The sequence below is a fragment of the Camponotus vicinus genome, unplaced genomic scaffold (genome assembly GCF_025532165.1).
Source record: "Camponotus vicinus isolate PSW18456_S1 unplaced genomic scaffold, iyCamVici1.0 SCAF_14, whole genome shotgun sequence".
NCBI classification, from domain to species: domain Eukaryota; kingdom Metazoa; phylum Arthropoda; class Insecta; order Hymenoptera; family Formicidae; genus Camponotus; species Camponotus vicinus.
Window position 1 is genome coordinate 11,237,641 of NW_028141950.1, and position 16,743 is coordinate 11,254,383.

The 16,743-nt window shown below is 35.3% G+C and overlaps 1 protein-coding gene across 1 annotated transcript; it reads left to right on the forward strand.

Moving 5' to 3' along the window:
- The first annotated feature begins 6,775 nt into the window (after nucleotides 1-6,775).
- Nucleotides 6,776-8,305, forward strand: LOC145965384 (uncharacterized). The gene is made up of 2 exons (XM_083088880.1): nucleotides 6,776-7,039; nucleotides 7,110-8,305. The coding sequence occupies exon 2, from the start codon at nucleotides 7,193-7,195 to the stop codon at nucleotides 8,294-8,296; it is 1,104 nt and encodes a 367-aa protein (XP_082945006.1). The 5' UTR covers nucleotides 6,776-7,039; nucleotides 7,110-7,192; the 3' UTR covers nucleotides 8,297-8,305.
- The last annotated feature ends 8,438 nt before the right edge of the window (nucleotides 8,306-16,743 follow it).

Sequence of the window (16,743 nt, forward strand, 5' to 3'; positions counted from 1 at the left end):
TATGCATGTACTTACAATATACAATATAATTAAATAATTATTTCATTTATTTTAAAAACGAGAAACTAATAGTTTAAATATTAACTTACTTTTTATGCATTTGGTTAACAATAAATCTTTAAAAAGCTCTTTCTTCATTCTTTTCCCATTTCAGCAATATAGCGTTGAAAGATGATTACTAATAAAATTTTGGAGAATAACAATTATCATGTCATGATACGTTTTTCCACCTAACTGTCTCATAAAGTTAACCTGCATACAAATTAAAAATAATAGCCACATTATTAATTATATTAAATTTTAAACAAAGTAATTGTCTGGATTTTAATGAGAAAAAGAATAAAATTAATTGATGTAATAAATTAAAAGTATCTCAACGTATATTTAAAATTACATAATACGAAGACTTTTTGATATTGCATACGTAATCATTTTCGAGACTAACAATAGAAAGAACTAATATAATAAATTAATAATTAAACTTATAATTAATAATTTATAACAAATTTATTAAAAGTAGATACTGTAATTAATAGTAAGTAGTCAAGTATAGTATATGATTTTTCAGAATTATACTCTGTTTCAGCGTAGAATCTATTTTACTTCAAAACATACTTCTGAAAATGAACAAGTCCAAAAAAGTAACAATAAATATGTTTAAATATTAATTTCCTTCTAAATTGACGAATTTTAATTTCAATTAGTTTCCTTGATGAAAAACTGCACATTTTAACATAATATATTTAACATAATACAGTTTCTACAAAGATTAAAAGATTTCATTAAAAAATTCGTAAAAAGCGATTTTTAAGTTTATAAAAAGCGATTTTCAAGAAGATTCTGAAGAATCACTTTATTTGACTAACAACATTTCTTGCAACACTCAATAAAATTATATAATTAGTTCTTCGTATTCTTAGTCAATTTCAAAATAGTTACGTATATACTAACCAAAACATCATGTTTTTATTTTGTGTAATCTTAAATATTCGTTGACTTATATTATGGTGTGAACAGGCCAATAAATTTTCTTCGTCTAATGATTTATGATCTTACCGTTTTATTGAAGAAATTAACGTCTTGGAGTTGAAACTCTAAATTTTTCATATCATCAATGGTAGTCAAAGGCAAGCTTATAAAGTCATTCAAATCCACATATTCATTTTTTATGTCATTTATGCTCTGTAGCCTTTCTTCAAGTGTGATTAACCTTCCATCAATACGCTCTAATTTAGAATCTATTTTATTGCATTTACGCAATATTTCTTTCTTAAACTCTAAAATATTAATTATATTAATACAAATCAAAATCAATCAATACAATAAAATATAAAAATGACAATTTTGTATTATTAGTGATAAGGTTTTTTTATGTACATGCCCATATCGTTTGAAATTGTCGAATTACAAATGTCGAAATTCAATGTCCTTGATTCAATAGGTTTTTTCTTCTGCACAAATTCTGTATTATCAGAACAAATCACAGTAGTATTAAATGACAAAGATGATAACGAAACAGAGTTACAATTTTCTTTCTGTTGACGACTTGCTTTATTTGACAATGTCGAATATGTTCTATTTGGATTTTTTTCTTGGAAATAATCAGAAGATTTTTTCACAGAGAATGAAGCTGGCTTTTTTGGCGGTGGAGGTAGTGTTACGTCCGGTGGACTCCACGATTCTTTTCTTTCCTCGAAACGATTTCGTGGAAGAAAGAAATCAAGGATCGACTTGCATTCGGAATGCAAAGCGATTCTTCTTAGGAATAAAGATAGCGCTTAGAAGAACGCAACCTAACCCGCGGGTATCGCCATTAAAACTTTAACAAATCTAATACTGAGAATGGCCAGTCGAGATAGCGTTAACGAAACTCTAAATAAATTCGTGAATAATAAGATGAAAAGTTGTTATGAGAAATTCTAACTGTCCCGTATCTATTGGTACGGCTTTATGTTCGAAGCCTCTCTATCTAAAGAATTTTAAAATAAAGATCTGGTTCTCGGGAAGATTGTCAAAATCTAAACATACAGCAATATTCTTGAAATTGATAGTGCACGTGCGCTCGTTCGACAGGCCACCCTCAAGCGTTCTCCAAATCGCCAAATCATCAAGCGATAAGATAAGCTCACTCCCACTCTCTACTAGATGGAGCTAAATCTCGAGCCAAAGGGCTTAACCAATTAAAATCTGAAGAGACCCCTCTCCTCCTAAAAATCAAGCTCCTTGACTTTAGGAAGGGAATAATAGAAATTATTTTATTCGCCTAAAAAGATTCCCCACCATCCAGAAGGGAGGAGGAGTAAAAACCTTAAAACTCGCGAGCCGAAGACGCGGACACACACACACACACACACACACACACACACACACAGTTCATTTTTAAAAATATTACGCCAGCTCTTTCGTGCAGTGCAGAGTATTTTTCTAAATTCCGACGTCCAGTATCCATCAGTGAACGAACTCTCCCTGCTAAATTTCACGAATCATTTTCGATAAGCAAGTGAAGTGAGTGAGGTGAACACGATGGACCAACTGAGCATTCCATTCATCATCAACCAGCAACCATCCACCAGCGCTTCCAGCTCCGGCCGGATTAAATTTTTTTTTCAACACCTTTCAACGCTCACTATAATTAGTAAGTCCAATTTCACTTTAACCTCTTCCCCCTCTCGTGTTAGCCAACTGTCATTGGGAATGATCCTTGACCGATTATTCTCTAATCGATAGAAAATAAATTTCGACAATTTAATAATCGTCTCTTTCCTCTTCCTTATCATCTTCCTCATCTCTCCCTGTTCGTCTAGAATCTCCACAAGGCGGTTCACAAACGATTTCTCGTTTGTCTAGAATCTCCTCAAGGCGGTTCACGAATGATTTCTAATCCGGCTTAAATCTCCGAAGACTGATTCCCGATCGAACTCTCCTAAATTTGAAACTTTTCTTAAAAAGAACATTTGAAACTTACGTTATTTCCTTTCAAATTTTTTGTTCTCCTCTCTTAACTATCCCTTCACTTATATTACTTCATCATCAATAATCAACAATTAAGAACAGTTTAAATTTAAGGATATACACGGGCTACTATCCCGTCTAAGATTCAAGTATCTTTTCCCAATGACAACGGTAATATAGTTAACGGCAATTAGTTAGCGACACCTCTTAACGATATTTTAAACACCCACATTCACCGTCGAATTATTATTAGTGCCGGGCCACGGTAAACGCCGAGCGCAGTTGCGGCGCCGGAATCGTTGGAATAAGGCGCTCAAAAAGAAATTGACCAAGAGAACCATACCCCTTGTTGCGAACCAAACTCCGAATAATAGTATAGAAACAGAAAATTTAACGGACTCCCCATCTACGTCACACAACAACAGTAATAATAGTAGCAATAGAAATAATATTACCAATCATAGCAATAATAGTAACAATAGTAACAATATTAGCGATATTAGCAATAATAGCGACAATAGTAATAATAGTTTATGAAATCTCGACTTACTCGACACTCCCCCACCTCCTAGTTACTCTCCAGTCTCCTCTCCCGAACCCCCTCGTTCCCCCTCACCTCCTGTCCGGGAGCGTACCCCTCCCATACCTGTCATCACCCTTGATTCAGATCCTCCTTCCCCTTCCACCTCCTCAGAGTTTTCTGAATTCGGCGAGGCTCTGGAAGATTTTGCGAGAGATCTTCCCGACCTTCAAGAGGATTCCCACGACTTCGACTTCCCTCCCGATTCCCCGTCGCAACATCCTAACAATCCTGAAACTCCTGAACCTCCCCCTCCTCACCCTTTAAGTTATTTCTTATCTCAGTTTCCCCTCCTCGATTTCCCCATTCCCGAAGGATCTTTCCGCGTGGGTCCCGGTCCTGTGGACCACGAGGAGTTCCTTCGCTATCTAACTACTGCCCCCTCCGATACTATAATTCCTTGGTATCTCCCTGGCTCCCACCTTCCACTAGGAGTTCCTATCCAAGCTCTGTGGAAGAAATTCCTTCCGTCCACTATCCAATTTGAAAATCCTTGACCCTTTGTCTCCTCCCCCCCCTCTTTTTTCTTCCCCACCTATAATACACATGTTTAGATAGGAAATTTTAATATAAAAAGAAACAAATTTGTAATAATCTCCAGCCAGGATTAATTACTTAAGGTTAGATTTCCCACTTTTTATCCTGGCTGACGTCCTCCGAACCTATGTAACACCCGCGGAAATTCCCTCACATATACAATACAACACACATAAAATTTTCAACTATATCTTGTATTTTTAAGAAAGACTTTTATGTAACCCTGTAAATATGTTTCATATCGCTCAAACAACTGATTAATGAATAAATGGTAATTTACGATAAAATCTTCATTTAATTTTGCTACCCGTTCTCATTCCCTCAATCTCGAAATCCCGAAATCGCACAGGGTCCCGTCCCGAGTAAAAGAGATTCGATTCTCTTACCGAAAAGGGACCGACGAGCGTAATGACCTAGGACACTCACAGAGTTAAAGGGACCATTCTGGTCACTGACCTGTGCCAGGCCCCTGACAGTGCGCTCGACCCGATCTGTACACACCCCCGCAAAGTGTGTCACCGGGTAAGTAGGTTGCGTCCTTCCAGATGGCTCGATCTTTCGAGGGTCTGGACGTAACATACTGATAAATTTTGGGGGCTCGTCCGGGATTGAAATGTGCGATCTTGGAAACCGGAACTCGAAGTAAAGTCAATAAAGACGAAATAGAAGATCTTTATAAAATAGTATTAGAGCGATATAGTAAACCGAAAAATACTCGATCTATTTCTACTCCCTTACACACATCTACCCCTAAAGCGACATCTAAACAAGTCCAATTTATTGAGGAAAATTCTTCCAATTTAACTGAAAATACGCTAATTGCCGATTCGCCTGAGCCGTCTTCCAACGATTCCGAATCTACCGCCGCAAACGCTAGTATAAGTAAAATAGTTGATAGTAATAATTTTGAAAATTATCCTGAAAACCCTATAATCATGGCGCAACAAAATCCTTTCGCCACACTGAAATATGCGGTTGACGCTCTCCCCTTCTTCGATGGCAGCAACATTCCGCTTAACTATTTTATTGAGGGCTGCGAAGAAGCAAAATCGATGCTTCCTAAGGAAGCCGAACCGCAGTTTACTAAAATTTTAAGAACTCGAATAGTAGGCGAAGCACGCAGAACAATTCAAGACCAAGATTTTGATAAAGTATCACAACTAACTGCCTATTTAAAACGTATTTATGGGCCGGTAAAAACCGTCTATCAACTCCAAGGAGAACTAGGCTGTATTTATCAGAAAAATGACGAGGATGTAGTTACTTACGCTAACCGCGTCAAGATCCTAGGGAAACAGATATTAGAGGCGTATAGAGGACCCGGAAATACATTGCCGGACCAAACTACTAAGACATCGTTGGAAAAAGACATGAGTAAATGTTTTATAAGGGGACTTAAGCCCGAAATCGAACAAAGAATAGCGAGGGATTTAGATGTACAAGAAACGGTCGCCGACGCCTTAAGGATAGAAAGAGAACTGCGGGTAATGATAGACTTGCGACAGGGACAGAGCAGTAACTCAAACAGAACAAAAATATTAGCTACTAATCGATTGCGGGAAACATGCCAAATCTGCCTCAAAGAGGGGCATGTAACAAGCAATTATCACAAACAACAATTGTCGAAAACTCTCTCAATTTTCACTACAAAATCACCATCCGATCTAGGCATAGAAATATTAATATGTCAGATTTGTAAAAAACGAGGGCACAGTGCTGACAAATGTCGGTTTCGCGATCCTCAAGCTCGACAAACGATAAACGTAATACAGGAAAAAGCTGTCACCTGTCAATTATGTTCAAAACCAAGACATAATGCAAAAACCTGTCGACAAAATATTAATAGTCAACCCAATAAAGTCTCTGTAATCTGCCAGTGGTGTGATAAGCCAGGGCATTCCGCCAATAATTGCTGGAAGAAACAAAATGAACAGAGAAACCTCGAAAATAAACCGAGAATTACTTGCCAAACTTGCGACAAATTCGGACACACCTCTAAAGAATGTCGTTCTAAAATTAATCAACAAGCGACACCTAAGGACGATTTATTCTGTCGATATTGCAAAGACCGAGGTCATCTTCTCGATGATTGCCAATTACGTATCGCGAGTAACCCGACAAAAACAGTTACGTCACGTCCACGTCGAATCCACGTATTTTACGTGGCTTATGTGGATGCAGATTTATCCACGAATTTTCTACGTGGATACAACTTTCTTTTTTTATCATTACATCGAGATACTTTATTCTCGAAATATCAATGTAGATTCCATGTGGATATTTCTATTGAAATTATGATTGATCAATCAACATGTTTATATATTATATGAGATAAATATATTAATAATATATTGCTTTATAGAAAAAGGAAACATTGTATATATTGATTTTATCAATTAGAGACAGAGTGAGATTTTAAATTATATATATTTTATTACTATGCCAAAAATATAAATATTACAATGCTATTTCAACGCTTTGAATATGTTATTGAATATATTATAACGCTATAGAGTACAGCAGTGATATGTTACAATGTTTCAGAATGGGGCATTGGAAAACAAACACTCATATTTGTAACTATCCAATTATTTTCTGTGTCTTTTTTAGGAAAAGGTAGTAATACAACTTTTTTTTAATATCATTTAAACACCATCTATGTAAGGATCAAAGATTGTTAACAATATATATGTAAAGAGAATATACTCTCTTTAAATTAGCGCGCCTAGTATGCTCTGCACGCGCTTCTATGACACCTGTTAGATGTCTCGTCGAGTATAGAAGTAATCGACAGCGAGGTAGAGAGAAGGATAGGGAGATATAGACAGATAGAAGAATTATAAGAAAGGGCACGTGCTAGGATAAGTTATATGAAGATAATTAATTGTTACAAACAGTATAGTAGATTAAAGCAGGGTTGTGAAAGAGAGACGAATAATTGACCTTAATTGTCGTTTCTCTTATTTACAGGTAACTTGTAAATTTTGTACTTATAGTGTAAATAGTAATATCAGTTATAATATAAATCTCTTATTTACAGAGAAACTAATTTGGTTTATTTATTCCGACGATCATAACTTCTGATATAAAGAAACATTAGAAAACGACAACTTTCGTCACAAAATGAAATTAAAATTTGAGTTTAGAGCGGTGGCTTCCCCAAAGGATAGTAAAACTACAGTGGTAGCCATAACCTCAATTGTTACAGAACAAGGAGAAAAATATGCTATACCAGATGAACTCATCTATGCAGATTTTCATGAGGAATTAAAAAATACGGAGGCTTTCAAAAAGATAAGAGAGTCATTAGGAAAAAGGCATGACGAGTTGAAAATATGGATAACACTGTCAGAAAAATTGCAAAAAATATATTTGGATGATGAAGGAAATATCCAGTTTGGAGGAAAATATTTAAAACAAATATTTCAAGAGAATATTAAAGAACACTCAGACTTGACAAAGATACTGGAAAAATTAATTGAAAAATCAGAAAAGAAAGAAGAGAAAAAAAACTTAAAACATATTGTAGATAAATTTGTACTAGAAAAATTTAAGTATAAAACATCTAATGTTAGACAATGGTTAGACACATTTGAGAAAGAATGTGCAAGATTTAAAATAGAAAAAGATGAAACCAAAATCGAATTATTGAGATTATTTTTGGATGGGACGTGCCAAGACTGGTACACTTCTACAGTAATAAAAGGAGAGCATGAAAACGATTGGCATGGATGGAAACAGGTATTAATAGAAACCTTTTCAGGAAAAGGATGGAGTAGCAGAACATATGCTCATTATTTTAAGTACAAAGAAGGTTCACTAGTACAATATGCGATAAAGAAAGAACGACTTTTATTAGAAATAAATAAGGACATGGACGCTGATACAATGATAGATAGAATTGCATTTGGTTTGCCAGAATTTATTAGAGAGAAAATTGACAGGGATGAAATGAAAAATACAAAAGATGTAATTAATGAATTACAAAAGCTCGAAGGAATAACAGAAAAGAAAAAAATATTTAAAAAAGAAGGTAAACCAGAACACAAAGCTAGAAATGAAGAAAAAAAACCATGCAAGACATGTGAGGATATGGGTAAAGGTGTAAGATACCATTCAGAAGAGAAATGCTGGTTTAAGCTAGAAGAAAAAGAAAAACCCAAAGCTATAGGAAGCAATTCAGTAATAGAAGTAGATCTAAGTACAAAAAAACAAAAAAACGAATAGTCACACCATTGATCAAACTTAAGATGCTAGTTGAGAATAAGATAGAGATAATGGGAACATATGATCCAGGTTCTCAGGTCTCCTTAATAAACTCGAAGTGGATAAAGATAAGAGATAATAAAGAAGATGTAAACAAAATACTCTTAAAGTCTGTCAATGGTGTGAATCATACAAATGGATTGGTAAGAATAAGAATAAAAATATTTAATATAGAAAAAGAAGTAGACGTATACATAGTCGAAAGAGAAGATTTCGAAGATTTCATAATAGGATTAGATTTAATTCCCATGTTCAAGTTGAGGTTGAATGAAGATTTAGAAGTTTCTCAGAAAATAGAAAAAGAGATAGAAAAACCAAAGATAATTTTAAGTGAAATAAAGAGTGAAGCTATAAATTGTTCGGTTAATTTTAATGAACATGTGGAAACAGACGAATTCCAAACAAAGATAGAACATTTAAATAAAAATAAAAAGATTAAGATAGAAAAATTAATAGATAACAACAAATCAGTGTTTGCAAAAGACAAATACGATATTGGAACTGTTAATGAGTATGAAGCTAGAATTGATTTAATAGTGGAGAAACACTGCAGTAAAAGACCATATAGATGTAATATAAATGACAAAAAAGAAATAGAAAAACAAATAGCCAAACTACTAGAGAAGAATTTAATCGAAGAATCTTATAGTCCTTTTGCTGCACCTGTCACGCTAGCATATAAGAAAAACGAAGGAAAGACACGTATGTGCATAGACTTCAGAGACTTAAACAAAAACGTTGTTCCCCAAGCACAACCATTTCCTTTAATAGATGATATAATAATAAGAGCCAGAAACTGTAAATATTTCACGACTCTGGACATAAACTCAGCTTTTTGGTCAATACCATTAAGAATTGAAGATAGAAGAAAAACGGGATTTGTAACGCAAGATGGTCACTTTCAGTGGACATGTCTACCGTTTGGCTTAAAAACATCTCCAGCTATATTTCAACGAATTCTGAGTAACATACTGAGAAAACATGGACTAATCGAATTCTCAGTAAACTATATAGACGATATCCTAATTCACTCACCGACGTTTGAAGAACATCTAGATCACATTGAAAAAGTATTAGATGCAATAAAAAAAGAAGGATTTAGGTTAAAATTTAAGAAATGTACGTTTGCTGCTAGTTCAGTTAGATATTTAGGACATGTAATAGGAGAAAACACAGTTACACCATTAAAAGATAACATAACATCAATAAAAAATTTTCCATCTCCTACCACGCAAAAGCAGATCAGACAATTTCTGGGAAAAATAAACTTTTACCATGAATATATAGAAAAGAACTCAATATTATTAGATCCACTGCATCAACTATTAAGGAAGAATGTAAAATTTATATGGACAGAGGATTGCGAAAAAGCTTTCGGAAAGATAAAAGAAATGCTATGTGCCCAACCAGTGTTAGAGATATTCGACAAAGACCTTCCAATTAAAATATATACAGATGCATCACTTGAAGGCATAGGCGCAATATTAAAACAAACACAAGATGATGGAAAAGAAAAACCGGTGGCCTACTTCTCAAAGAAACTTAATGAAACACAAAAAAAAAAAAAGCAATATATCTTGAATGTTTAGCTATAAAAGAGGCAATAAAGTACTGGCAACACTGGTTGATAGGGAGATACTTCGAAATACACTCGGATCACAAACCACTAGAAAATATGAATATAAGAGCACGAACAGACGAAGAATTAGGCGATCTAACCCACTACCTATCTCAATACGATTTTAAAATTATATACATCCCAGGGAAAGATAATACAGAAGCGGACTGCTTAAGCAGAAACCCTGTGCTAGAATCAAATATAGAAGAAGAAGAAGACTTATTGAAAACGGTAAATCTTATTGAGATAGATGAAATAAAATTAGATCAGAGGAATAACACATTATTACAACATAAGAAAGAAAAATTAATAAAGAAGAATGGAATATATTATAAAAAAGTAAGAAAAAGAGAAAAAATCATATTATCTGAAAAGTTCAGTATTGAGTTAATTAAGAAAATACACAAGGAATGGTGTCACACAGGGATAACACAAACAAGAATGAAAGTAGACCCATATTATACTGCTAAAAATTTAATGGAGAATATAAAAAAAATATGTAAAGAATGTGACATTTGTATTAAGAATAAATCAAGAGGACAACACAAATTCGGCTCAATGTCACAATTAGGACCAGCAACTGAAGCTTTCGAAATTATGTCCATAGATACAATTGGAGGATTTGGAAGCACCAGATCGACAAAAAAATATATACATTTACTCGTCGATCATTTCACGAGATATGCGTTTATTTTAACATCAAAAACTCAAAACGCCAATGATTTTATAAAATTAGTCCAAACTGTGCTAGAAATAGAAAAGATCGGAACAATCTTAACGGATCAATACCCTGGAATAAATTCAAGAGAATTTAAAAATTATTTAAAAAAAAAAGAAGTGCAATTAATTTTTACTGCAATAAATGCACCATTTTCTAACGGTTTGAATGAAAGACTAAATCAGACGCTAGTAAACAAAATAAGATGTAAAATAAACGAAGAGGAGAAGAAGAGAGCATGGACATCGATAGCAAGAGAATGTGTGAACAAGTATAACAGACTAGAACATACAATCACAGGATTTACACCAGAATATCTATTACATGGCACAGACACCAGCAACATACCAGAAGAATTAAGAAGAAAGAAAAACGGAAAAGACTGGATAAAAGATAAGAAGTTAGCACTGGAACGAACACTGAGATCACACAAGTATAATAAAAGTATATTTGACAGAAATAGAAAACACCATGAATTCAACGTGGGAGATATGGTATTCATAGAGAATGGGAACAAACTCAATAGGAAAAAGCTAGAAGAACTAAGAATCGGACCATTCACAATAGAGAAAAAAATTTCAAACTCAATTTATAAAATAAAAACTGAAAAAAGAAATCAAAATACAAGTCTGTTCCATGTGACAAAATTGATTCCAATGTTAGAAGATGAGGATGATTGAAAATTTGTGCGATTTTCATCTCGAAGAGGGGTGATGTAAAGAGAATATACTCTCTTTAAATTAGCGCGCCTAGTATGCTCTGCACGCGCTTCTATGACACCTGTTAGATGTCTCGTCGAGTATAGAAGTAATCGACAGCGAGGTAGAGAGAAGGATAGGGAGATATAGACAGATAGAAGAATTATAAGAAAGGGCACGTGCTAGGATAAGTTATATGAAGATAATTAATTGTTACAAACAGTATAGTAGATTAAAGCAGGGTTGTGAAAGAGAGACGAATAATTGACCTTAATTGTCGTTTCTCTTATTTACAGGTAACTTGTAAATTTTGTACTTATAGTGTAAATAGTAATATCAGTTATAATATAAATCTCTTATTTACAGAGAAACTAATTTGGTTTATTTATTCCGACGATCATAACTTCTGATATAAAGAAACATTAGATATATATTTATACAACTAGAAGGAAACGGATAAGAAAAAAGATCTGATTTTTCTTTAAATTTTCTGCCAATCAAATAGGTTTCTTCACCCTTTATAATATTCTCTATTTTAATAACTTCATTAGCTTTTGTAAGACAATATGCATCAGCAGATTTTAAAGAGAATTTTTTATCTGACGTTCGAACTTTGTTATATTGCTCTCCTTGACAATTTAGAGTTGGAACCCTATGATGAGGTTGTTCAAATGATAATTCATTTCTAGAATAAGAAAGATGAAATGAAGAAATGGCTGCCTTTTCTATTACACGGCAAACTATTTGAGAAAGTGTTTTCCCTGGTGCATGTAGGAAATTCTTCATTTGTCCCAAAAAGCTCTCAAATTTAGAAACTGAGGACGAGGAGGGGGAGGCGCTATCTCCCCCTCCAACCCCCTCCGCCACAGTCACGGACTCCTCCAGTCAGGAGGAGCCTGCGTCGGAGGGCACCCGCGAGGGGGGCTATCATGGGGAGATAAGACTAAGGGGGAGGCATAGTATAGCCTCCCCCCATGACCCCCCCATCTGATTACCCCCTATATACGCGAGCAGAAAAAGGGATGGCGAGGAGGAGGGCAGGGGGATTAACCCCCCCTTCCCCTCCTCACAGCACCACAGCTCGGTGCTGGAAGATGCGAGGGAGCCACAGCTCCCTCAAGTCCGCATAAACGGAGTAGGAGTACAGGGGGGAGATTCAAACTCCCCCCCACTAGGAACGCACGGGGCCACCTTAGGGTGGCGCCCAAGTGCGATTCCCTCTAGGCCTGGTCGCCGAAGGCGGGGGCCCAAGGCGACCAGTAAATAGGCCTACGAGGAAGGTGGGTGGACGGCGTGGCCCCGTCTGCCCACAATGAGGAAGGAAAGCGGGGAGCGGCCAACAAAGCCCTCCCCGGGAAGGAGGCCCGGCAGTAGCACCCAAGTCTGCCGGGCCCTAAGCGCGGAGGGGAGACACAGTCGGGGATGCCGATGTAATGCAACGGCAGTTCCGGGTTCCCGCCTGCCCCTCCAACGCGCGGAAGGCCACCCCAGTGGTTTTAGCGGGTAAACTGGCGGGCCAACACTTGGCGCTGCCGGGAGTCCCGCATAACCCTCGCTCCTCCCCCGGGGACGAGGGTATGCATCAAGCATTTCCACTGGGTTACCAAAAAAAAAAAAAAAGGTATAACAGATGAAAAGATTCTAAAGGAAACTGTGTCACAGGTTTAAGCTGAAGTTTTGTAATCAAAGGACTTATTCCTTTGTGATACTCTTTGTGAATTTGTTCACAAACAGATTCGTCTGTTCGCAAAGATGCTTCCTGAAGAGGATATGTCATTCGAAACCATACACCTTTGACAGTACACCTATAAGATAAAATATTAATATTAAACAAAATATTCAAGACTATAAATTAATTTTAAAATTCATTAACAATTATTTTTTTCATATTTGCATTTTATATTTGCAAGAGCAAATAATTATAATACATTAATTATAATGTAAGAACAAATATTTATAATACATTATAATACATTAATTATAATGTAAGAACAAATATTTTTAATAATTTGAAAAAACAAAAATGAGCACGATATAAATATAAATGTTATTTTAAAAATTTATTTACATAAGTTTTTTAAAGTTTATGATTTTATTTATACACTGAATTATAGAAGAATACTACAAAAACTTTTGTGCGTGTGAATTCTAAAGGCGCGTTTAGAGAGTGACAGAAAAGCAGGAAACAGAAAAGCAGAAGACAATGAAACTCGTGCTGGTAGTAAACAGTGTGTAAGCAGTATATTAAAAAGGCAAAAAGTAGAAACTATGGTTACCAGCGCGAGTTCTGATTGGCTTTTACTTTTCTGCTTTCTGATGCTCTTGTGCCAAGGGCTGAAAATGTGCTCTTAGAGATATAATAATAAATACAGGGTCTGTCCCAAAAGTAATGAGACTGGTTCGATAAAAATCGATTTATTGAACATTTTTGCAAATACACTTAATTGTCTTCAAAATAGGCCCCTTGAGCATTGACACACCGCTTCCAGCGGTTCTGCCACTGTTCGAAGCATTTTTTAAAGTCCTCCACCGGAATGTCCTTTAAGACTCGTGTCACAGTCGCTTGAATCTCAGGAACGGACTCAAAACGTTGACCTTTCAGAACCCTCTTCATTTTTGGAAACAAAAAGAAGTGGTGACAGATCAGGGCTGTACGGGGGATGCGGCAGCGTTGCCACATTTTTCTTCGCCAGGAAATCCTTCATCAACAGCGCCGTGTGAGCAGGAGCGTTGTCGTGATGAAGCCGCCAGCGATCGACAATGTCCGGACGGGCTCGGGCGACTCTTTTCACCAACCGCTCGAGCACTGTTTTGTAGAAAATAGCGTTGACGGTCGTCTCGGCCGGTACAAATTCTTTATGCACAATTTCCTTTGAGGAAAAAAAGACAATGAGCATGGTTTTGATTTTTGACTTGCTCATTCGGGCCTTTTTCGGTCGAGGGGACTCTGTCGTGTGCCACTCAGAGCTTTGTCTCTTGCTCTCAGGATCGTACTGGAAAACCCAGGTTTCATCACCAGTGATCACAAAGTCCATCAAATCACTCTCACTTTCCACAGAATCACAAAGATCGTCACAAATTGTCACACGAAGGTTCTTTTGTTCCTCAGTCAACACTTTCGGAACCAATTTTGCACAAACTTTTCGCATGTGTAAATCCTCGGAAATGATTCGATGCACATCACTTTTCGGAAGTCCTACCTCATCAGCAATTAATCTCACACTTGCCCTTCTGTCAGAGTCCAGAACAGCCTTCACACGCTTCACATTTTCGTCAGTTTTTGATGTCGACGGCCGACCGGAGCGTTCCTCATCTTCCACGTGTTCCCGACCATCTTTGAACCTTTGACGCCTTGTGCCACCTAAAAACTTGAGCACGGGACAGAGTATCATCTCCGTAAGCATCTGTCAACATTTTGAATGTGTCCGTAGCGGATTTGTCGAGTTTGACGCAAAATTTGATGGCGTAACGTTGCTCCAAATTTCTCTGCATCTTGAATCGTGACGCGACACACTAACAGTCTTCAGCTCGAGATCCTGACCCTCCCAGAGCTCGGTGACGACTGAGCCAGGTCTCATTTTATTCCTAAGACTCCCCACCACCAATCCCACCCGGTTAGCGTGCGCTTCGGTGCGTTGGGGTGACTACAGAAAATCAGTCTCATTACTTTTGGGACAGATCCTGTATATATTATTTATATAATCACAGATAGAATAAATTATAAAAATGAAAACGATTGTTAACAATGAACTATTCATTATTTAATGAGCATAAATATACGCGAATATTTTTTTAGAATAATCCATTTTTAATAAACTTACCTCTCACAAGCAAATTTATGGCCATGTTGGTTGACACATTTTAGCCATGCTCTAGCAGGTGCATCAGCAATTATGTTCCTGATTTTTAATTTGTAACAGTTTTCATCAATGTTGAAACCATTCCTCATTTTTAAAGTTTCATTGATAAAATCTTCTAAGTAAGCATCAAGGTCTAATGGACATTTCGTTTCTCCGCACCATATAGCGATAATAAAAACTTCGTTTCTACTAGCTATACAGCCAGCAATAGGCCACAAACATCGCCGTATACTACCATAGGGCGAGAAACCACCAAAAAATACATCAATTTCAATTACACCAGACATTGTTTTCAAAATCTCTTTGGACAATACAGTTTTAAGGCCAGAGAGAATACCATAATACCAAAATTGTCCACCGTTTTCTAATTCTCTGATTAATAATAGTGTATTTCTTGGTGTCCTTAAAAGTGTTTGTGCACACATAGGAAAAGATTTGTGGTTATATTTCTTTAAAATTTTTAAAAGATGAGACAGTGCATTTAGTGTTACATTTCTTTTGACAGCCCATGCTCCAAGATCTTGAACTAATTTAAAATCAAGATTTCTAGATTCATCATGTAAAATTTTTTTAATATTTGCTTTTTCTTCGTATAGTGCACATGTACCGCTAGTAGAAACAGTAACATTATTGAAGGAAAAGTTACTTTGATTTTGAGATCCAAAACTGCTTTGAAATTCTTTATGGTTAAAAATCGAAACATTATCCATCTTGTATTTGCTTCCTTTTTCTTTAAATGTAGAACATATTTGTAAGGTATTTGTACTTTCTATATGAGAATGTGTTTCTTTATTGTCTTGTTGTATGATTTGAGCATAATTATTTCTGTGATCATGACCTGCAGAAATAAGAAATATAATTATATTTATATGTAAATAAGTTAACATAATTGTCAATATTAATAATATTAGAGGATCACAAATTATTAGAATATTTATGGGCATACCATTAAAATATTCATTATTGCTTATTAAATCATCATATAAAGTAATATCTATGTCATGATCTTCAACGTCTTCAGATTGGGATTGTTGCACATTACAATATTTTTTTTTTGAAATCATAATAAGCACTCTTTTCAGCAATATATTCAAAATATTCTTCTTGTGCTAAGATATTTAAAGTTTGATCAGATTTTCTCTTCAGCCTCTTCCACTCTGTATTCCATAACTTCTATAAATTACAACATGCAATATTAATATTGCGCATATAATAAGTATTTCCAATAAAAAGCACATATAGCTTTCAAACAATATATAATTAGTTAAATTATAAACAAACCTGATTAGACATTGAAACGGAGGAATTTCAGAAATATCGCATAAAGTATACACTTATATACACTTATATACACTATATACACTTATATACATACATATACATTATATACACTTATATACAAATAAAACTTGGGAAAATTATATTATGTTTGGTTTTAACGTTTTATTAACACTCAATTATTTTATAAGAAAAAAATAATTTGCACTTGTTTATCGTTATTCAAAATATATTAT

What these genes read in the sequence shown, in the direction of transcription:
- LOC145965384 (XM_083088880.1), top strand. Translation starts at nt 7,193, where the DNA reads ATGAAATTAAAATTTGAGTTTAGAGCGGTGGCTTCCCCAAAGGATAGT.